This window comes from Carassius carassius, chromosome 9 (genome assembly GCF_963082965.1).
Source record: "Carassius carassius chromosome 9, fCarCar2.1, whole genome shotgun sequence".
NCBI classification, from domain to species: Eukaryota; Metazoa; Chordata; class Actinopteri; order Cypriniformes; family Cyprinidae; genus Carassius; species Carassius carassius.
In genome coordinates, this window is record NC_081763.1 from 17,146,380 (window position 1) to 17,170,313 (window position 23,934).

Here is a 23,934-nt window from a genome sequence, read left to right on the forward strand (position 1 = left end):
TTGTTTTATCTGTATGTTTCACGTTTCGTAGTCATTCTATAGCCTTAGCAGTTTAAGCATGAATTACACAAAGCAGGTTTTCAGTTAACAATTCCATTACAGAAAAGAAAAACGAATACGATATGTTAAATGGTTTACATTCGGTTACTGATATGACTGGAAACTTCATTACATGTTAGTGCACATTAGTTTGACAAAAGCATAGTGAGTTCTTTAGTGCCAAAACTTTTTTTCTTTGAGGGTTACTTTAAAAGTGCACTCTCACTGATGATTCGACATTGCCCTCTTGTGGACTGTAATGCATGTAACGCGCTGTTCGTGTCTTCAACTTAAAAGTAAATACTTCCTCATATAGATCGACACTACACAGACACGTCTAAAACTGTCACAACCACATGAGCGAGATTAGAGAGAGCGAGAGAGAGAGAGAGACTGAAGAAGCAAATCTGTTTCCTGTATTACAACTTGGTTCGTTAACAGTTGTTTTATAGCTGCAGCCGGCAAAGTTTGTCAAAAGTATTAGAAAATGCAAGCAATAAAGTGTGTGGTGGTCGGAGATGGGTGAGTGAAGAGTTTAATCTTTAGACTGATTTATTTATCAGGTTTTTTTTTCTCCAGTTAGAGGTGTTTGTAACACATTGGGTTATATTTTCGTGTATTTTTAAATATTCATTTGAAACTGGATTTATAGCAGTTATACAGTTTTCAAACGCACTGCTAATTTCTTAAAAGCGCTTAATTGTATCTACTTCGTCTGTTGGTTAGTTTTAATTTCCTCTTTGTCACGTGAGATACTTTGTATTTTAGTTTTTATAGCCTAAGGGGCAGGTTGGTTGCTATATCTAAAATGCCATGCCTGAATACAATTTCTCTTCATATATCTTTCTCTTTTGGGACATAACATACCCTACCTACAGGTTAGGTGATTTAACTTCTACTACAGATGTGTTTGGCTAGAAGAGATGTGCAGTGTTGAGTTGACAGATTGGGGGTCACAGAGACTTTCATGAGCAAGTTAATACACAGAAGGAAGAGCATCTCTTGGCTTTTACAATTCCTCTGACAGTGTGCAGGAAGTGTGCCACACATAATACATGTCAACTGATTTTCATCAAAAAAGGAAACAGTAGTTGCACATGGGTCACATTCTTATGAAGGTAGTTTTATTCTGTGAGCAACAAAATCGTGATGAGTATGTTGTGAAACCAGATATTAATATATACTTCCAGGAAAGGATTTAGTATTGGCTTTGTTAATATATTAAAATAATCACTTGTTTAGTAGATAAATAGTATTTGTATATATATATATATATATATATAATTTAGTATTTAGACTCATTTCTGGGTCTGATGTTGATGAAGCCGTTATTTAAACTTTACTGATGGGCCTGTTGTGGTACAGAAGTCAAAAATTAGTTTGGAAACATTGGCTTAGACAACTGGGCACTTCATTAGGGTGTAAAAATTTTGCCTGTTACTAGTGAACAAAGCGTGTTTCCCATGATTGATGCATCACAGCGGTGCAAGAAGTATCTTTCATTGTGACAGTACGGCCATACAGAGTCTAGTCATGCAGTCAAAATGGCATCTTTTAGTCTGGTTTATTATTTAGTCCTTTATTGCTTTAGACCCAAATATATCAAGACTAGCTTGCTTTCTGTTAAAGTTTGTAACCATAAACACAAGCAAACTTTTGAGGTGTTTCTAGAGTCTATGCTGACCTGCAGACAGTGATGATTCAAGATGGAGGATGCGATGGCTCTGAAACATGTGAGTCTGAATCTGCTTTTCAGAAGGGGAGGGGAAATTTGGATAGGAGCATATAAGGTTTTGATTTGCAACATCACTTTATCTCATCTGCTTTATTTAATGCAGTGAGACAGAACTGGAAAAAGTGATTCTGATAAACTACAGATCTGGAAGCAGAGGGGACAAAGGCTGAAGGTTTAAAGTGGTGACATGATGTAATTCATGATTGACATGTATCAAAATGCATTGTTTATGCATTATTTTTTGGCAAAGTTAAGTGCAACATCTAACATGGCGACTGGCAGCTGGGGAGAGATGCTTTCGCTTTGAGGATATCCTGTTAAAACCCTGTGCACACTTCTCCATTTTGAAGCTGCTAACTTCCTCTTGCATTTGATGCCGTGACCCAGCTTCTTAAGTTCCTTATATTGCTCAAATATTAATGGGGTGAATATACCTCCCTTTACACATTGATAGAACAAATTGACCAATAAATAAATAAATTCTCTTATCATTTACTCATTCACCCACTAATTAAATTTAAAAATATATTTTTTTAATTTTAAATAGTTCACAACGTGACCACAACCTATCCAGCTGCAGCAAGGACTAAAAAAAGCATAATTTAAAACCACAATAATTTAGTCCACATAAATAGTACGCTAGGTTTGCTGTCATTGGTTATGACACTGGAGAACAAAGGTGAATATTATCAGAGACAACAACTACAATCTGACTTATTCCTCACACAAATCTATGGTATGCCTTCTGAATGCTTTACATCTATAATGTATAATGTAATATACAGTAATGCTTTAATAGACAGCCCGTGGTCACTGTGAGCTGTCATTGTATGGAAAGGATTTATGCGAAGATTCTTACACTATTTTGTGTGTGTTCCACTTCTTTACTAGTCATGCTCAACTACTGATAAATATTAAAACCTCTAGAACTCAAACTTACTAAATGGTTATGTACATCATAAATGGTCACACCATACTTTTGAATCCACTGACTTCCATTCATATGCATGCAAATGCAGCTTTTGGAAATGCAGTTTGTGTGAATTTGCTGCGTACCAGATTTTGGTGAATGCTGATCTGTGAACTGTCACGTGAAGATGTGTGACTGATAGAAGATCGATGTGTCACGGACCACGGTGTGACCCCTTAGCTGAATTACAAGTACTTAAATGTAAAAGCTGCAGTAATGTGGAGTAGATTGTATTTTTAACATTTTGTATTTAATATTATTTGTTATATGATGATTGTACGTCTTTGAGAAGGATGTCATAGTGTGACATCATATCACAACCCACAGTTTCTAAATAAATATTGCATGCACAGTGGAAATCCAGTGTGTCTTAGAATCAGTCCTGTTATATAAAATATTCACATAATGGTGCATCATGTGTTTAGAACTTTACAACTGTAAATCAGTTTCAGATAACTGAGTGAACAAATCACAGTATGTCAGGGCAGTACTTCAACAATTAATTTTCCCATTCAGTGAAATGTGACCCCCAATTGTATTTTTTTTTTTGTTCATATTTGTTCATGCATGTGTCAACACTAATCCTGTAGCGCTTTGATTTATTTCTTCCTTTTTTGTTTCGTTTTTAACCCTGATGCTATTACACACTGAGTTCTCTGAACTGTCATGACTTCCAGGTGGACATTTTATACTGTTCCTGACACAAATGAATATCTTCTGAGTATCAGTTTCTGTATGAACTCTTGCTTTCTGCAGAAACCAGCACTGCTAAAACACGAGGCCCTGCAGTTTTATACGATCAGCTCAAGAATAAAATATTTACATACGAATAGCTATCACATTGTTTTTTGCTCATGTTTAATGAAAGAGAGAAAAAGAGCATGAAGAAGTTGAAGCGGCCAAGGGCACATTTTCAAAGACAGTTCAAAAAGAGTCTTGCTGTCTCTCTTCCTGGCTGACACCGCCCAACTTCCTGTCATCCTGTCATGACAATGCCAGGCCCCATACTGAGTTTTCTCTTGCCCTTTTTCTTTCTGAATCTATCTCTGTCCCTGTATCTATCTATATCTGATTCAAAACTTCAAAGAGCTTCAGAGCGCACCTCTTAACAGTGATCTCCCACTGTTTTCTAATTATGTTTACAGCACACTGCCTCCAGTGTATGCTTAGTGCTGAAGGCATTTTCTTTTTTTTTCACAGTGGGTCTACTCACAGACTCGGTTCTGTTAATATTGCATTATTTCGTCATGGCTTGTCAAAGTGGATTACAGAGATTTCATGTGGACTTTTTCTGTTTTTGCGGTTGAATCATGGCTTATAGTGCACAATACATCAGAGCCCAGCCTTTCACTCAAGTGCACACAAGTTTGGATAACTCAAACGACATGTGGTTATTACAGTGTGTCTATGTATGTTTTCAATGTGTATTTTTTTTTTATTCGAATGAGAGCAAGAGAGAGAAATCAAGCAGTGAGTGTAATAAAGAAAGCACATATTTCAGATGTGACTGAACGGGTGTAGCATGAGGTGTGTGATTTTGGCCTTGCCCTTGAGTAGCTCCAGTGTTTCTTGATGTGAGAGAAACGTAGCCACAGGCTCCTGAATACCAGCATTCCTCTCTCTCGCTGCCTGCAAGCATCAACATGCGCTCTACTGAAATGTGTACACTCATACATTCTTCTTTCAGCCCATCTATCTATTTGTTGCTTCGGGTGACCTGTTTTCATACTGAATGTCATCTCTTTTTGAGTAAATGTAAGCATGCACAACTGTTTTGAGGTAGTTTGTGTTGCTCTCCAGTCTGCTGTCTCAGCACTGGATGTGTTGTAACTATCACTGGATCTGATTGTGACAGCAGTTTTTTTGTTTAATTTTTTCGAGTAAAACGAATTTCTGAGTATATACAATTCCACTGTTCCGTTGGTAATACAATATGACCCGTAAAAAGGGATGCACAAACAGTGAATTACAGGAGTGAAATATATCAGTAAGAGGCCGTTTAAAATCAGGAGAGCTGAGGAATGGTAAAAAGCAAACCAAGGAATTTTATGAGACAATGAAATAAAAATAACAAAAATAGTTGAGCAACAGAAATGAAGGCTACTAAAAGATAAAAATGCATAAATTAAATAATTATCATCTGGGCAATAGCTAATGCCGCCCTTATGCTACAAAACTTTGAAAGTCTTTAGCTTGCTGTTTTTTTTTTGCGATTGTCATCACAGATGTCATTTACAGTAAAAACGTATTTCACACTTATATTGCAGCTCTAGACAATAGACTTTCAACCTGTTATGCCGCCCTTATTCTACGTCAGGACTGCAAAACGCATGGGACTGAAAATGCTAACTTTTGAAAACAGGTTTCAAAGCACAAGTTTTGTGAAATGATACTGTTATCATTCCTCTGTAAACTACGAAAACGTGAATTTGTGAAACCTGTGACATCCCAAACTATGGATCTGGCATGCATAATACAGCAAGCCTTTTTGCAGATCCACGTGAATGGGGATTGTTTTGACAACGTTGCCATCTGCTTGAACCCGAGCCTCGGCTTTGAGTTCACCTTTCATATATGGTTATTGCTGTATGTGGTTAGGATTTAAACATTCAATACCTTGTTCTTGAAATATGACCATATATAATATGCTTTGTGTTCGAGAACAAATGTGTGAATTCACCATAGAAGTACAGTAACCTACACCTGTTCTTCTCATTGGAAGATGGTTACAGATACCTAGCATTCTTTGAAGTAATTTTAGCAGCATGGGTTTTACCGAGAGTACATTATGTTGTTTGTTTTTTAGCAATCTGAAGGATAACTTAATGTCTTTTTTCTTCTTTGTTCTTTTATTTTTCAGTGCTGTGGGAAAGACCTGTCTTCTCATCAGCTACACTACCAATGCTTTCCCTGGGGAGTACATTCCCACAGTGTGAGTACCACAACAATTTGAAACGTTTGTATTTTTATGTTGAACTTTACATTCATGTCCAAATATTGAGAGATTGTGTGGGTTGGGTACTTTCCTACTTTCCCTCAGGTTTGATAACTACTCAGCAAATGTTATGGTGGATAGCAAACCAGTCAATCTGGGCCTTTGGGATACAGCTGGACAGGAAGACTATGACAGACTGCGGCCACTGTCCTACCCTCAGACGGTACACTCCACCATAAACTTTTAGTGGGACACATCCCAAACCGTGATCCATCACTGTTTTTGCTTTTTTTTTCAGTGACAGATTTTAAACTTTGTGTACAGTAAAAATGTAAAACATTTTTAAAAGAACTCTCTTATGCTAACCAAGAGTAAATTTTTTCATCAAAATTAAAGGAAAATAGTAAAAAAAAAAAAAAAAAAAAAAATTATATATATATATATATATATATATATATATATACAATTTATACTTTTCCATTTTAATATATTTTCAAAATGTAATTTATTTCTGTGGTGGTAAAACTGAATTATCAGCATCATTACTCCAGTCTTCAGTGTCGCATGATCCTTCTGAAATCATTTCAATATGCTGATTTGCTGCTCAAGAACCATGGCAACCATGATACATCAATGAATAGAAAGTTCAAAAGAACAGCATTTATTTGAAATATTTTGTAGCATTGTAAATGTCTTAACTGTCACTTGTAGTCAATTTAAATGCTTCCTTGCTCAAAAAAGTATTAATTTCTTAAATATATATGTATATATCTGACCACAAACTTTTAAACAGTAATATTTCTTCAGTTCATTCATCTAATGTCATGTCCTCTGATGGTATTTTGCAGGATGTGTTTCTCATCTGTTTCTCTCTGGTGAGCCCAGCATCATTTGAAAACGTCAGAGCCAAGGTGAGTCCTTACGGGTGGTTTAGTCTGGGTCTTAACGGAATACAAGCACAGTCACACCAGCATGCAATTAATAATTAGCAGCAATCAATAACATCCACATGCACAGTCACCCGCTGCCATTCTTTGCATGCTTAATAATAACATTCCCACATGCACATACCTCCATGCCCATAAACACATGCTCTGCATTGGACTGGACACTAGATGCCACTAGATGCATTAATCCGCTATGCATTTGCTGACATTAATTACAAACCTTCATTGGGTGCAACAACCATATTCATATGGAGATAAAGTGATGTCGACGTCAGCTGCTATAAAAAAAAAACATTCAGACATTCACAAATGAAGGTTCCCTTTCAAGGGAACTTCGAACTGCGTCCTCTGAGGGGACACTATGGGGAACACCTCGTCGTGACCCGTGTCTGAAGCATACTTTGAAAAACGCCAACGTGTTGGCCGGCGACAGCCTCTGACGTCACTACCAGCGCGACTATAAATACGCGCCCGTAGGACCCGTCAAGATCTTCTTCGTCTTCAGTTGACTGTTTTGTTTGAAGCGTGCATCTGAGAAACGACCAAAACGGTAAGAGCGATCTATTACTGTTTTCATCATGGCTTCCACTAGCAAGGCGTTTAGACAGTGTGTGCATCCGTGTCAGCGTTATCTGACACCCGATGACACGTACACTCTTTGCGTCTCTTGTTTGGGCGAAGAGCACGCGTGCGATGTACTTGAGGGGGCGGTCTGCGTGCACTGCGAGCGTTTCTCTCTGAGAAAGCTCCACTCTCGTTTGTCTCTCTTTTCGAGGAAAGAGGGACAGCCATCTGGATCCCGCGGCTCAGGTCCCGCCGTTGCCAAGGCACGGAGGAGAATGAGCTCGTGGGGATCACAAATGGATCTCGCTGAGGGGTGTAGAGAGGGACCTTCCTTTTCACACTCTCCGGCGGCGAACGAGAGCGAACTTCGGGAGGCAGATGTGGTATCATTAACCCATTCTGACACTGAAGTTAGTGCTCTGCTGGGTTCTACCCAGGAAGAGCAGGAGATGTCTGAGAGTGGTGAAGAAGCTGAGGCTGAGCCTTCTCAATCCTCCTGTCCCGCGTATGAGGAGCTGTTAGAGGTTATGGATCGCGCCACGGCAAAATTAGATTTGCCATGGAAGCGTGCCAGCAAGGTGGCGCCACGAGGTCGCCTCGCTGAGCGGTACTTGTCTGACCATAGCCCTCCAGCCCAGGTGAGCCTTCCATTCTTGCCTGACTTACATGCAGAAGTCGAAAAGGAATGGAAGAGGCCGTTTTCCTCTCGCATCCACCGGTTTCAGCATACGAGCTATGCTAATATCGAGGGCTTGCATGAGAACGGCTATGAGAGGATGCCCCCTGTAGAAGAGACGCTGGCTTGCTATCTCTCTGTGGGGCAAACATCCTCTCTTAAATCTCCCGCTTTGCCATCTAAGCCCCTCCAAGATACATCCCGCTTAAATGGCAGGTCATACGCGGCAGCCGGTCAGGCTGTGGCTTCACTGCACACGATGGCGGTGCTCCAGGCCTACCAGGCTGACCTGCTGAAGGACCTGGATACAGGTGAGGGCCTTTCACCTGACCAGGTAGCCGAGCTGCGCCGCACCACAGACCTCTCTCTCCGAGCTACCCAGCAGGCCGCCTCCGCCATGGGCAGGTCTATGGCGGCCATGGTGGTGACGGAGAGACATCTGTGGGTGAACCTGGCTGACATCGGGAAGGAAGAAAGGGGGTTTCTTCTCGATGCTCCGGTCTCGCCTTCTGAGCTTTTTGGTACCTCCGTCGAGATGGTGGTCGGGAAGTTCAGGGAGGCAAGGGCGCGCTCAGCGGCCTTTAAATCCTTCATTCCACGAAGGTCCAGGTCCGAGCCCGAGCAACTCAGGGGTCCTGGCCCATCTCGATCTGAGGGTCGTAGAAGGGCGCAGAAGGCTAGTGTTGCGGCTCGCGCTCCTCCCCCGCCTAAGGGCAGGGGCAAGAGGAACCGCGGGTCACGGAGCGGTAAGCAGGGTCTGAGGGACGTGATTCGGACGAGGCAGCGTCCTCGCCCGGGTCAGAGCGGTAGGATGACCTAGTAGCTCCGGATGTTTTTAACCTCTGTTTTTTGTCCTCCCCTGCCTAATTCCCCTGTAGCCACCAGCTTTCCACCTGATCGAGGTTAGGTGGACGGTCTCTCACATAACAGTCTCCTTTCTGGACCTATGATGTTTTGGTTGGTTCTATGTTCATAGCAACCGCCTTACTGACGGTCCGGACCAGAAGGGGGCGCCCCGCAGCGGGACTCCAGTACAGGAGGGTGGGTGAGTAGGTAACCCTTGCTCTACCTGTTTATGGACGTTATGTTGCTGGTGGTTATATGTCTACTAACAATCTCTGTGAGTTTCCTTTACAGTAGCTAGGTGGCCAAAGAATTGGCACAGCACTGCAGGGAATTCCATAGATGTCCGGCCAGGTCACCCTGAGGGGCCGCCTGGCGCATCCGGGGAGGTGGTGGTTACGGCAAGAAGCTCTGTATTTACTGCCTCAGGTGATGCTCCCCTCGCCTAGAAAAGAGGGTTGGAGCTCACCGCTCCCGTGCGATCCAGCGCCTCTGCGATGCTTGGGAACCTCTCTGTACACACGCTTGCCTGTGTACTTTCTCAAAGCCACATAGTGGTCAGTGTGCACGTTAACGCTTTGCGCACTGTCTGAAATCCACGTAAAGTGGTAAGTGTGCACGCAAGACTCTGCGCACTTTCTGAAATCCACATAAAGTGGTAAGTGTGCACGCATGACTTTGCGCACTTTCTAAAATCCTGTATGGTAGGGGTTACGCGCTTCGCTTCGTTCCCTTTCTTGTGATGATTAGCCCGGGGTTCCATGGGCTTCATTCAACCAGTGTGTATTTGTTATACACCTCAAGCATCGCTTCCCTTAACATGAGGGGCTGGGTGGACTCCCACATATTGTGGTTATCAGGTGGTATGCTTCATCAGGCCTCCCTGATGGTGAGCTCCCACATACTGTGGTTGCCAGGTAGTAGGCCTCACCAGGCCTCCCTGGAGATTTGGCTCCCACATACGGTGCGTCTCCACTAAATAGCATATTGTGGTTTTCAGATAGTAGGCCTCACCAGGCCTCCCTGGAGTTGAGTTCCATATTGCTTTCAGTTTCCACTGAGGTGGTTATCTGGTAACAGATAGTAGGCCTCTCTAGGCCTCTCTGTAGGTGAACTCCCACATATTGTGGTTATCAGGTAGCAGGCTTCACAGGCCTCTCTGAATGTGAGCTCCCACATACTGTGGTTGTCAGGTAACCTTTCAGTACACACGCTTGCCTGTGTACTTTCTCAAATCCACATGGTGGTCAGTGTGCACGTTAACGCTTTGTGCACTGTCTGAAATCCACGTAAAGTGGTAAGTGTGCACGCAAGACTCTGCGCACTTTCTGAAATCCACGTAAAGTGGTAAGTGTGCACGCAAGACTCTGCGCACTTTCTAAAATCCTGTATGGTAAGGGTTACGCGCTCCGCTTCGTTCCCTTTCTTGGGATGATTCGCCCCGGTGTTCCTTAGGCTTCATCCAACCAGTGTGTATTTGTTATACACCTCAAGCATCGCTTCCCTTAACATGAGGGGCTGGGTGGACTCCCACATATTGTGGTTGTCAGGTGGTAGGCTTCATCAGGCCTCCCTGATGGTGAGCTCCCACATACTGTGGTTGCCAGGTAGTAGGCCTCACCAGGCCTCCCTGGAGATTTAGCTCCCACATACTGTGCGTTTCCTAAAAAGCGAGCTCCCGCGATTTGTGGTTGTCAGGTAGTAGGCCTCACCAGGCCTCCCTGGAGTCGAGTTCCATATTGCTTTCAGTTTCCACTGAGGTGGTTATCTGGTAACAGATAGTAGGCCTCTCTAGGCCTCTCTGTAGGTGAACTCCCACATTTTGTGGTTATCAGGTAGCAGGCTTCACAGGCCTCTCTGAATGTGAGCTCCCACATACTGTGGTTGTCAGGTAACCTTTCAGTACACACGCTTGCCTGTGTACTTTCTCAAATCCACATGGTGGTCAGTGTGCACGTTAACACTTTGCGCACTGTCTAAAATTCACGTAAAGTGGTAAGTGTGCACGCAAGACTCTGCGCACTTTCTAAAATCCTGTATGGTAAGGGTTACGCGCTCCGCTTCGTTCCCTTTCTCGGGATGATTCGCCCCGGTGTTCCTTGGGCTTCATCCAACCGGTGTGTACTTATTGTACACCCCAAGCCCCCTGAACTTGGGGGGGCTGTGTGGGCAATTCTCGGGTAGTTCAGCAGCGCTCCCCTTTTCTGAAAGGGTCACCTATGAGCATGCTGCTCGGAGCTCGGAGTCTTCCTCTCTTGGGAGACTGATTCCCGGTTCTTCAGAGCGCTCCAGTACCACATACTGTTTGAGACGCTCTGTGAGAGCAGGCATCCTGCTGAGGCAGGGGCTGAGGCCTCCAATTGCTCTGCTCCCGGGCCATTCTTCTACGAGCTGCTCTGACAGAGTCCCACGAGAACCCCTCCTTAGAACAGTATTTTAAATCCATGTTATGGTAAGTGTGCACGGGAGTCTTTGCGCACTTTCTAAAATCCACATTGTGGTAAGTTCGCACGCTAGTCTCTGCGTTCTTTCTAAAATCCCTAGATGGTAAGGGCTTCGCGCTGCTGCTTCGTGCCCTTTCTTGAGTTGGTTTAAGCCCCGTTCATCTTGGGCACCACTCCACCTAGGTATCCTCGGATACCTATCTAGAACAGGGCGCCGCTACTAGAGTGCTGTGGGGACAGCCCTTTCGGCAGGTTTTTGCGAAAGCTAGCAGTAGCCCCCTGTGTGACAGGCAAAGACTTGGTAGAGGAAAGTGCCAGGCTTTTAGCCGTATCCCTTTAAAGGAATCTCTGTGATTCCATGCCTTTAGCTCTACCCCGGGCCAGGGCCCTACAGGATAAGTTGGGTATGTAGCTTAGGCCTTTGGCCGTAAGGGATAATGTCATAAGGCAGCCGTCAGACCGTCCCAGGGGCGACTCCCGGTGAAGAGAAAAGCGGTAGAGTTGGTACTTAGTGTTTGCCATGATTCTGGTCTGCACTCCCCTCAGCATCGCGGCGTGGGTATACTGTTCCCCATAGTGTCCCCTCAGAGGACGCAGTTCGAAGTTCCCTTGAAAGGGAACGTCTCAGGTTACGAATGTAACCATGGTTCCCTGAGAGGGAACGAGACACTGCGTCCTCTAGCTCCCTGCCATGCTTCGGACGCAAGCTTCACGAAGAAGATATTGACGGGTCCTACGGGCGCGTATTTATAGTCGCGCTGGTAGTGACGTCAGAGGCTGTCGCCGGCCAACACGTTGGCGTTTTTCAAAGTATGCTTCAGACACGGGTCACGACGAGGTGTTCCCCATAGTGTCCCCTCAGAGGACGCAGTGTCTCGTTCCCTCTCAGGGAACCATGGTTACATTCGTAACCTGAGACGCTTAGTTCCATCAGTGGTATTCAGCTGTTTTGAAAAAGAAAGTGGTTGGTGCTCAGGATGCATTTATCACACACAGCATCATCTTTACCTGTATGTTTTTAAGCCAGCCAAAAGGTTAATTCACTAGAGACTCTATTTAGTAAGTTATTTATCTACCTCACACTCACAAACCCAAGCGAAGGGAGTATAATAACAGTGCTAGCAGCTCGGCTGTCCTTGATGTGTTCTCCAATAATGTAACTGTAGATGTCTGACAGATACACACCACTTAGTGTCCTGCTACAGTTAGCGTGTTTACCTGCCTCTATTTCAGCCTGACAGAGAGCGTTTTCAAGAGTGATCCCAAAAGGGAAAACTGTTTTATAAATCAAAATGATGGTTCACTGCTAAGTGTGTAGAGATCCAGTGTCCTAGGGGCAAAAAGTGATTGTATTGTCGTCAAGGGTTCAGGTGATGTAGAAAGGCTCAGGAAGGATGGTTAGGTCAACTTTGACACTGGATTGTGATTCTGGGATGATATCTTGTATTACTACTGTACTTGCTCTTTACTCCCTTAAGCCATAAGGATTCTAACAAAGCAATGTAGATTATCCTGCTGAAAAAAGTCTAGCTGCTAAACCAGAATAAACAACACATTTCTTACCTGTTTAATCAGCTTTGATGGCATTGATTAACCAAGAAAGTCTTGCCTGGGACACTGGCATGCTGTGGATCAGCAGTGGCTTATATAAGTGTATATATATATATATATATATATATATATATATATATATATATATATATATATATATATATATATATATATATATATATATATATATATAATTGTTTCTAAAGAGAACATGTCCCTGACAAAGTATTTAATGTCAGGGACATGTTCTCTTTAGAAAGCTAAAAGTTTTTTGTTTTTTTTAAACATCCTGTTCTCTCCATTCAATCAGAGTATTGTTGCGATAAACATAGACATCATTCTCTGTTGGAAAGGTTTATTGATCGCAGGATCTGTGTTTACTTCAAAGTGTAGTTTGACTGAAGAAAATTATCTTAAACTTAAAGGCATAGTAAAAAGTTCTGTCATGAATTTCACACCAGCATGACGTTCCAAACGTTTATGACTTTGTTCTGTAAAAGATAAAAGAACATTTTGAAAACAAATATGGTTTCTATATTTTTTCAATTAAATGAAAGGTTGTAGGGTCGTGTGTTGTTCATTGTTAAAAATATGTCCCTTTGTGTTCTGCAGGGGGTAAAAGTTGTAAAGATTTGCACACGTATTAATATGCATGCTTATTTAAAATATAAAACTTTACAATAAGTTAACATTAGTTAATGCATTATAATGAATTAACAAACAATTTTTCAGCATTTTTAATGTATATTAATGCTAATTTATAAATACATTATTGTTCATTGTTAAATTGTGTTTTTTTAATATATAAAACAAAATAGATTAACATATTATTTTATAAAACTTAAATGTAAAAAATGTATTAGTATATAGACGGTTTCAACGGTAACAACATAAACAAACGTTACTGCGCATGTGCGCTTTTGTGGGCCTAACTTAACTTCCGGTAGACTTCCAAATAGAATCAATAACAACAGCCAAGTACCTCTAGAGTAGATATTTTTTGATAACAAACAAAATATGTTTGCCGCGTGGGTCAGGCGGACTTAATGAAAATGCAGATTCATTCTTTGCCAGCAGGAGATGTTTTAAAGCATAGACATAAAGCGGGAGAAATAGAGGTTTCCCCAGTAACAGCTGTAAACAAAGCAGAGCTGGTATGCTCACACGCTGCTTTATCAGGCACATGCAAGTCTTCCTTCAGAAATACAGTGATATAAAAACACCTGTGCCTCGTTTTGATATTTAAACATATAAATGTATGGAATTATTATTAAACGTGCATTACGTAACGTTACTCATGCTTATTCAACGAAGCCTTTTTGAAAATCGATCAGTTTTAAAATTGTGGCGAGTCTCCAAAAATAAATAAATGTATGGGAAACACATCCCGCAGCACAACCACCTGACCCCAACTTCATTCTACTCATCACCTTGACTTTAACTGCGTTTGTAGAAGGCACTGCAGCCAGACCGATATACACAACACAGACCGGAAGTTAACTTAGGTCCAGGCGCGTGCGTCCGATGAAACCGTCTATAGAAATTGACGAAGAAATGCTGTAAGAGTGTTGTTCATTGTTGTTCTTTGGCTTTTGCATTAACTAACCAGTTTTTACTACAGTTTTAACATCCATTGTTCAAAGTGTTACCTATACTGGGTGATCTTTGTATTGTGAATATTGGCTGAATCGAGCTTGGTAAAAAAATAAATAAATAAATATAGCATTAGTGAGAGCACTAGAACAGCACTGCAGAAGCGAACGTACAAAGAGAATTGACAAAAACCTAAAAGAGATTGACTTGGATAAAAGGAATCATGATGATCAAATAGAAAGATAGGTTTGTAATATTGTACTGTTCTAGATTTCTTTTCATTAATAAAGTTTAAATGAACGAGCAAAGAGGAAGAAAGATTATTTTCTGCTGAGTTGTTGTTGTTCATATGCCAGACCTTATCAAGGCCTCTGCAGCATGTCTAAGGTGCCTGAGATGGAACGGAAAGCAAATTGTTTGTGATATCAATAATTCCAGAACCACTCGAGGCTTAATCTGGTCCAATTTACATTGCTTAAAATCTGCGTTTGCATAAACAAGCACGCAAAAAGCCCTTTGAATTCTTATTAAGTTCAAACAATGGCAATCTCATCTTGCCGGTTCCTTAATGCTTTTTGCTTTCACTCCCAATCAAAGACCTTCAGAAGCTTCTTCCAGGCTTTTCTTTTTCTAGCCTCCCGGTCGTTCCCTTTATTATTTCTACAGTATATTCCTGAGTAGTAACCATGGTAACACTGGCCATATGCAAATGTAGTCTTGATAGATTGTGCAAGGTTGAGGAGACAAATTAAAATCTATTTAAAGTTTGGAGGAAAGCGCATACAGTAGATGCACTGGGGGTCGTAAGACTTCACATGGCCTGTTCTTTCACATCTATTCGGCAGCAATCACCTGTCATGTACTGTAGATGTTAAGTGTGAAGAGATCATTTCTCATTACTGATGTGAGCTGATAGTACTTGAAAATGTATTGCTGCAATAATCGTTCGCTTTGACTGGATTAGAAAGTGGGGCTTAGAAAGCTGAGTAGCTACCCACCCACCTGCCAATCATAAATGCCACTGCAGATGTGCCGATTTATAACGAAGGCCACCGTTTTGTGTTTTTAAACCCATTTGAAGTCTCTTATTAAAAAGCTTGAAGAGAAGAAACCAAGACACCTTTAAGTTGCATAGAAAAGCCCTAATAATCGAGCCTCTGAGGATCTGAAAAGGAAATGGATGTAGGTTAGTGCTCAATTTAGAATCTGAGTCATAGAAGGAAATGTTTGTTTACTGCTCTTTTTTAAGTGAAATTGTTTGCAGTTTAGCTTGCAGTGCAGAGTCAGTTTTTTTTTTTGTTATCATCTGCTACATAGTGCTAAATTGGTTCAGATTTCTTTGACTTCAGAGATCAAAACATGGGAGTAACAGCATCTACAATATTAACTTATAAATGGATAACTGCTTTGGTATTTTAGACTGTGTTCGCCGATTTAAAACGTGTGTCTGTTGGCATGACAAGAACACCTACTGACCACTCAAGGTCTGCTCAACATGACTGCATGGGTTGTTTTGTGCAAGAAATCTATGGTGTTGTGCATGTCAGATTAAAAGACAACATTCAGAGGCCAGGCCTTGAGAAGTGCATCATCAATGTTCATAAAGCCTTTTCATCTGCTTTGCAGTGACCAAGTTAGAAATGGTTTTTGCTGCATTTTTCACATAGTCTGCACACTTTCTGAGATACCACTGACATTGCTTATGTACTGAGCATTAACCAATGATTCAGTCAGTGATTTTCTGAAGACAATCTTTTCAATAAAAAGGCCTTGGCACAAAATGACAGGCAAAAAGTGGATCAAACTGAACATGTCCATTTAGAGCAGTGGTCACCAATCTCGGTCCTGGAGGGCAGATGTCCTGCAGAGTTTAGCTCCAACCAGCTCCAACACCCCTGTTTGAAAGTCAGTATGCCTAGTGAGATCTTGATTATCTGGTTCAGGTGTGTTTAATTGGTGTTGGAGCTAAACTCTGAAGGACAGCGGTCCTCCAGGACCGAGATTGGTGACCCCTGATTTAGAGTGTATTGTAATGTGCATTGGAACTGAAGAACAGACTTGCGTAGAGATTGGTAGTGGAAAGTAGCAAGGAGTGAAAGCTCAACTTTATGCAGATGAACAACTTTGTAGCCCATGTATTTGACAATAGACAGACAAAGAAAAATACCACAGAATCTAGAGATGGACTGATAATGAAAATTCTGTCATTAATTACTCACCCTCATGTTGTTCCAAACCCGTAAGACCTCCAGTTCATCTTCGGAACACAAATGAAGATATTTTTGATGGAATTTGACAGTTCTCTCTGACCCTCCCATAGACAGCAAGGTTACTACCACGATCAAGGTCCAGAAACATAGCAGGGACATCGGTAAAGTTATTAAATTTAATACTTAATTAAACTTTAATAAAATGAAACTTAAATTATTTACACGGTTAGTTACTGTAAAAATAATATTATTATAGTAACTAAGTTTGTTACAGTAACTTAAATTACAGTAACTACAAGGGCTTTTATAGAATAGTCGAGTAGTCGAGTGATCGACTACTTCAACCACTAGTTGGCGCTGTTGGAAACAATCGACTACTCGAGCATGCATTAAAAATAATGCGTACAAAGAGTTTGCAAGTACGACGTGAATTTTAGGATTACAATATTGCGTGTAGCTGTTACTTTCTATGACCTTATCTATGTTGCATGTAAAATTAAAATATGTAAATAGGGGTGTGTCTGAAGACGAATATCTTATTCCGAATGGCACGGATAATGGCTTCAAAAATGAATAACAGACAAGGAATAATTCTGCCTGAATACTCGGCTGAAGCTGGCACAGTCCGGTGTTTGCTAGTAACAGGTGAGCCAGGGGATCAGCGCAATATTATACAACACACCTCTAAAGTCATGAGTGTGAAGTAAATCAATGTAAACTTTATGAGTGAAAAGAGCGCAAATCAAACACAACTTTGCTGTTGTCTCTCCGTGCATCTCTCAGAAATCAGATAATCACCTATAATAATACATCATACACGTTGTATTGTATATATTTAAAAGGCAATGCTTTAAAGCTTAGGCTACGATATGATACAAATGAATGGATTAAGCACAGCACGCTCACAAATTAAACAGCCGCGCTGTGCGTCAGTCTCTTAAAAAACAGTTCTCTAACAGGCTAATAATCAACTTAAATACAGATAAATTTTCTACTTGTCCTACATGTTTGCATCTTTATCTTTTGCTGGTTTGCGCGGCACACACACATTTGTTTAGTGAAGTTCACTAAACATTAAAACTTGCTTAAAGAGTTAATGTAATGAAAATGTGTGCATTGAATTGATTCAGTCATGTTCAAATGATCACTAAACATTTGTCATAACATCTCTCTGCTTGCATGATAAATATTATTTTAGAAATTAATCATTATTTTAGTTTAACATGGCATACTTGTTCAGTGATAACTATGAAAAAAATATGGGCTTATCAAGTACTGCATGACGTTGTATCTGAATGTAGATACACAAAAAAATGTTGTGATTGTTACAGACACAAATACAAATACTGGCTGTTACATGAAAATGTAAATATGTAATGTCATAATAGTTTTGACAATTTATATATGTAATTGTTGCATAAGGCTATGAATTAATAAGCGTTTATTGAGAATAAAAAAAATCTATTAAATGTCTTTTCATTTACAGTAGCATGAACCACGAGAAGTCGAGTAACTCGAGTATTTTTTTAATTAAAAAATCGACTAGTAGAAATCAGTACTCCTGCAACCCCTAGTAACTACTACTGTTAATGTGTCAACTAGCCCTGTAACTGTTTTGACATGCTCCTCTGCTCCCTCTAGTGGTACCCAGAGGTGAGGCACCACTGCCCTTCCACTCCAATTATTCTGGTTGGCACCAAGCTCGATTTGAGAGATGAGAAGGAGACCATTGAGAAGCTGAAGGAGAAAAAACTGGCACCAATCACTTACCCACAGGGTCTCGCATTGGCCAAAGAAATAGGTAAGGTGGCAGAGGTGGATTTGTCCATTTTAGATCAGTGGATGACAGTACAGTTCAAAAGTTTGGCATCAAGATTTTTTTGTTGTTTTTTAGAAATTAATACTTTCATTCACCAAGGATGCATTAAATGTATCATAGTGACAGTAAACACATTTGTAATGTTTATATTATATATATATATATATATATATATATATGTATATATATATATATATATATATATATATATTTTTTTTTTTTTTTTTTTTTTTTTTTTTTTTAATACATGTTCTTCTGAACTTTCTATTCATCAAAGAATCATGAAAAATTATCTCCACAAAAATATTAAGCAGCATTTTCAACATTGATAATTAATAATAATAAGAAATATTTATTGAGCCCCAAATCAGCATATTAAAATGTGAATCATGTGACACTAAAGACTAAAGAGAGTAATGTTTGCTGAAAATACTGTTTTTAAAATATATTAAAATAGATAAGTTATTTCAAATTGTAATTATTTTTAACAGTATTACTGTTTTTACTGTATTTTTGATCAAATAAATACAGCCTTCATGAGCATAAGAGATTTCCAATAGCATTCAACAATACTAACCTTTCAGTTTTGAACAGTTCTGTACTTGAGTTATATATTTCTGAAATAAGCCAACAACAACCAAAAATTATTTGTTTTCCACTTTTTTAACTAGCTGCAACATTTGTGTTGGAAATCTGTTCATAGAAAGAAAGAATAAGGCTTAAAGGGATAGTTCACCCAAAAATGAAAATTTGATGTTTATCTGCTTACCCCCAGAGCATCCAAGATGTAGGTTACTTTGTTTCTTCAGTAGACCACAAACAGAGATTTTTAACTCAGACCGTTGAAGTCTGTCAGTCTTATAATGGATGTGAATGGGAATCATGGCTAAAACATATTAAAAAAAACTAAACAAAAAAAAACATACACATACAAAACCTTATTAAACCCTACGGCTCATGATGATACATGGATGTGTAAAGACACAAAACGATCGGTCTGTGCAAGAAACTGAACAGATAGGTGGCAGTAATGCACTTATGAGTATGTGATCCAGTGTAAATCAAGAAGAAGAAGCCTTATGTGCAGGCTGTAGGCTTTCTCAATGTCAAGGAAGGATCCTCGGAAGCCAGAATTTCGAAGATGCTACGTCATCGACATCCGTTGAAGGACTGTTCCAATGTTGAGGATCCTCGGAATTTCAACCAAGGACTGGGTCCTTCATTCGAAAAATATCCCATACACAGGAAAGGATGCATATGTGTATCCTTCGCGCTCTCAAATCACCCACAATCCTATGTGCGCAGCTTTGCTATCTTGTTCAAAAATTCAAAAATGTCGAACGTTATCGGAGTCGGCGCATTAACGGTTTTTATTTACGTTACCAAACATTTGTTATAACTGTAGTAAACATAAGTAAAGTTTAACGTTTAAATGCAGTACAAATTACTACCATATTGATGCTGTAAATTATACAAATACAAATGGCTAACTGAACCGGACCTGTCATTTAACAATTGTTAGCCTGGTTGCGTCATCGGCATTTCTTTTATAAATAACTAATTAAGTTGTCCATAATAATTTAACGATACCATTCACAGTGTTATTCAAACGGACCTTTTCACTGATGCAATTATGTGCACTTGATAGCCTGTTCCATTTACTTGTTCTCCGAATGCTAAAGAGGAGTCTCGCCTAGCCTCTGAAGGAAGTGACTTGGAAGGACCAGTCCTGCCAAGCAAGTATCCTTGACATTGAGAAACACCTAGAGTTTTGAGTAGGCGCTCATACAGTTCAGGCATTGCAGTGCATCAGAGGTTAAAAACTATATAAATTCTGTTCAGTTTCTTGCACAGACTGATCGTTTTGTGTCATACATCAATGTATCATCACAAGCCACAGGATTTAATTTTTTTTTTTTTATGTATGTTTTAGCCATGATTCCCATCCACTTGCATTGCAAGTATCCCACTCAGAGTGGATCAGAGATGCTTCAGTATGCATACAAACTATGTTTATAATATATATATAGAGAGAAAGGAGGTGTTATTAACAAACCTGATCTGTGTGTGTGTGTACAGATGCAGTAAAATACCTGGAGTGCTCTGCTCTGACACAGAGAGGTCTAAAGACAGTGTTCGATGAGGCCATTCGTGCTGTTCTCTGCCCACAGCCCACCAAGGTCAAGAAGAAGGGCTGTGTACTGCTCTAAGGATACATGGTACATTTTATATGTGTGTTGTTTTTTTTCTGTCAAGACGTAAGTCAGAGAGGGAGAAGTGCATGCATAAGATTGTCAGGGTGGTGTTGGCGCAGTGGATAAGGCACATGCCTTTGGTGTGAGAGACCCGGGTTCGAATCCACTGTAAGACACCAGTGTGTCCCTGAGCAAGACACTTAATCCCTAGTTGCTCCAGAGGCATGCGACCTCTGACATTTATAGCAATTGTAAGTGGCTTTGGATAAAAGCGTCAGCTAAATGAATAAATGTAAATGTAAGATTTGAGATGCCAATCAATTACAGCGAACAGCTTTTTTTCTATTGCTGCTTTGCAGTAGTTGCGACTTACAAAAACGCTCCAGGTGGATGTTAAAGACAGTAATTCTGATTCATGTCAAAGGCTATTCTTTAAAAAGAGGATGTGAGGAGATGCAAAAAGTAGAACATCCACTGACCTTTTGTTCTTTCTGTTTCCAGATTCTTCACTGTACACCAGGTACCAGAGAAACCCACTGGTTTTCTCCCACAAACCAACAAGGGATGCATTTACATTAAGAAAGCCTTTCTTCTCTTTTTAACTGAATATAATTCTTGAATATGTCACAACTGATGACAATGAAATAATATTGTTGTTGAGAAAATATTTAATCATGTTTTAACTGATGTATTGTGTTATATTGTGACTGGTTGAGTTGGAGTATTTTTGTTTGGTACGCTGTTGTGCATTGTCTTCTTAAGACAGTATAATACAAGTGATCTTCATTTCTGGGCCCAAAATCAAAAAAAGCACAAGTACTTGCTACTCAGAGTTGAACTCAGAGGGATTTTTTTGACCTATGAATCACATCCACGGAATACTTATATAGCTATTTTAGGCAACAATGGCAAAAATAAACTTGTTTCCAGACAGTTGTTTTTTTGTTTTGTTTTTTGACTTTGTGACAAAACAACACGTCAAACATTGACTTCTGTCGGACTGTCGTGAGCTCACATCAAAGTTTTGCCATTTACAGCAAGTCTTGATGTGGCACCCTCTAGATCTCGTAGGTTAAGAAGTTAAGAAGTAAAGCAGTGTCAGGTCTTTTTCAAACTGCAGAGTTTAGGTTCTGAGTCTGTTTTTGCCATGTGTGGCATGCTAAAGTCAGCGCAAGAATTTGCTAAAATGAGTAAAAAGCAGATGCAATCATCTCAAATTGTGACTTTATTCAACATATTTCTTCGCTGAAGTAAGCTATTTCCAGTGAATGTGCAAGACATCCAATTCATGAGTCATAATAGGTAAATAAATAGAAAATAACTAAGTGGAAAAAATATTCACGCTAAAAAACCATTATGCTTATGATTACGATAGTAAATTCAAATAATATGGTTACAATTACCATTTTACTTAAGTTTACTTATCAGTTTCTACTTTCCATCAAGCAAACAAGAATAACAGAATCCATGTACAAGTTAAAAAACGCACATGCCTCCTCTTACATAATCATAAGATATATAGTTTCTCATATTTTTTTCGTTTCTCAAGTTTTTTTATGACACAAAGGGACTTTATAATCTACAGATCTTGCGGTGTGACTTTATAATCTACAGATCTTGCGGTGTGACTTTATAATCTACAGTTGTGACTATGACTTCATTTTGACTTTATTTGGCGATAAAAACCATTTCTGCAATTGTGCCTGTATTGTGCCCAATTTTATATCTCGCAGTGTAACTACATTACTTATTTAATTTATATCACAATGACCCTCTTCCACTCCCTTGAACCTTTTTTTAACCATTCAGTAAATCTGACTGAACCCAGGTGATTAAGTAATTTAAAGCAACATTTTGGGGTTCCATGTACAGATGCATAAATGTGGCCCCGTCTTATGTAAATTAGATTTCCCCATGGTCAAGTTTGTTACATTTATCAATGGCCCAATCCTGGTAGCCATTTTACAATTTATGGCTTATTAAAAGAAATACTAAATTTAGTGATCCAGAAATAACTGTATTTTCTGCACACAGCCACAGCAGTGTGAACACATAAAATGCACTGTTCATGCATGCAGTGTGAAACTAGCCTTATGGTGTTTTCAAATTTTGTTAATGAACCAGTCTCCCGATAAACCAACTGATAGTAACTCAAGATCGATTACCATGACAGAAAGTTCTGGTAATAAGAGGGATAAGCCAGGACACCATGAAGTGGAAAGTATTATATTTTTCTGTTTTTCCTCATGCGGCAAGGTATTTATTTCAGTGACTCACAAAGAAATCTGTATGACTCACATATCACAGTGACTTACAAATAAAGCTCTCCAAGAGGCAGCGCTGGGGTCAGTGCAAGGAATCGAATCAGATGCAAAATAAATAAATACAGAGTTGAGATGAGAAAGAAAGAGAGAAACATAAACCCAATCAAGTGGAGTCAAGAGTGTTCAGCTACCAAGGGCTTATAAATTATGTGCCGACGTGTGTGGACGTAAACAGGCTTCAGAGGCCGAGCTGCACTCTGAGATCTCTCGTGAGGTATCACATGATCTTCAGAAACCTCCCGGTCATTCACAATAAGACAAGACGAGAGAGCAATCCCAGGAAGAAGCCACCGGAATATCAATCTGTGTGATTGTCTTGCACAGAAAGGAACAAATGAGAGAGCTTCTGGGCAGAAAGTTAGATGGATACATAGGCTACATAAATCGACGGAGTCTGATGATGTGTGACTCATCTCTCATTTCTTGCTCCCACTCTCGTTTTTTACTGCAGTGAACGAAAGAATCAGTTTTGATACAAGGGCAATCCATCAGCATCAAATTGCATGTCAGTGCTTGAATGAAGTGTTGTTAAAATGTAATTTTTACTGTTTAATTTAAAAGTAGACTTCTAAAGAATGTATTCATAAATATCAAAGGGTCAGAATGCCTGCTACTCTGTCCATGGATTTGTTCATCGTGAAAATCTTAATTGAATGCGTTGGAAAAAGTGTTGAGAACCTGCTGTTGAGGTAGTGAGGTCAGATGTGTCTGTTTGCTCACTGCTTTCAATACAATCACTGCCGCCTTTTTTATTTTTAACCATCATGGTCCACACCAACACATTCTATCCAATACAATACTGTCTTAATCAGCTCATGTGCACTGTACCTAATTATGTGGGGGTTATATATATATAAATATATTCAAATAGAAAACAGTTATTTTAAATCGTAATAATATTTCTAAATAAATTGTCAAATATTTTGACTGTGTTTTTGATCAAGTAAATGCAGCCTCAAAAACATTTAGATACATTTCTGAAAGGTTGTGTATAATGACAATATATTTTGTATGGACTATTTGATCAAACACTGATCAAACATTGTGTATTCAGATACACAGTAGATGCATATAATATTATATAATACA

The 23,934-nt window shown here is 39.8% G+C and overlaps 1 protein-coding gene and 1 long non-coding RNA gene across 2 annotated transcripts; one reads left to right on the plus strand and one right to left on the minus strand.

The window, feature by feature from the left end:
• Positions 1 to 402: 402 nt before the first annotated feature.
• On the plus strand, positions 403 to 21,454 carry LOC132149101 (ras-related C3 botulinum toxin substrate 2). The gene is made up of 7 exons (XM_059558044.1): positions 403 to 561; positions 5,605 to 5,676; positions 5,785 to 5,902; positions 6,528 to 6,590; positions 18,149 to 18,308; positions 20,406 to 20,545; positions 21,023 to 21,454. Exons 1-6 carry the CDS (start codon positions 527 to 529, stop codon positions 20,534 to 20,536), a joined length of 579 nt encoding a protein of 192 aa, XP_059414027.1. The 5' UTR covers positions 403 to 526; the 3' UTR covers positions 20,537 to 20,545; positions 21,023 to 21,454.
• Positions 21,262 to 21,699, minus strand: LOC132149102 (uncharacterized). Its single transcript, XR_009434998.1, has 2 exons — positions 21,557 to 21,699; positions 21,262 to 21,479 (listed from the first exon to the last, which is right to left on the minus strand). It is a non-coding gene; the product is annotated as an uncharacterized LOC132149102 (long non-coding RNA).
• Between the last annotated feature and the right edge of the window lie 2,235 nt (positions 21,700 to 23,934).

Excerpts from the sequence above, each read along its gene's own strand:
- LOC132149101 (XM_059558044.1), top strand. The coding sequence starts at position 527 with ATGCAAGCAATAAAGTGTGTGGTGGTCGGAGATGG. Across the intron at positions 5,903-6,527 it reads CACTGTCCTACCCTCAGACG|GATGTGTTTCTCATCTGTTT; the intron begins GTACACTCCACC and ends GGTATTTTGCAG. Across the intron at positions 6,591-18,148 it reads TTGAAAACGTCAGAGCCAAG|TGGTACCCAGAGGTGAGGCA; the intron begins GTGAGTCCTTAC and ends TGCTCCCTCTAG.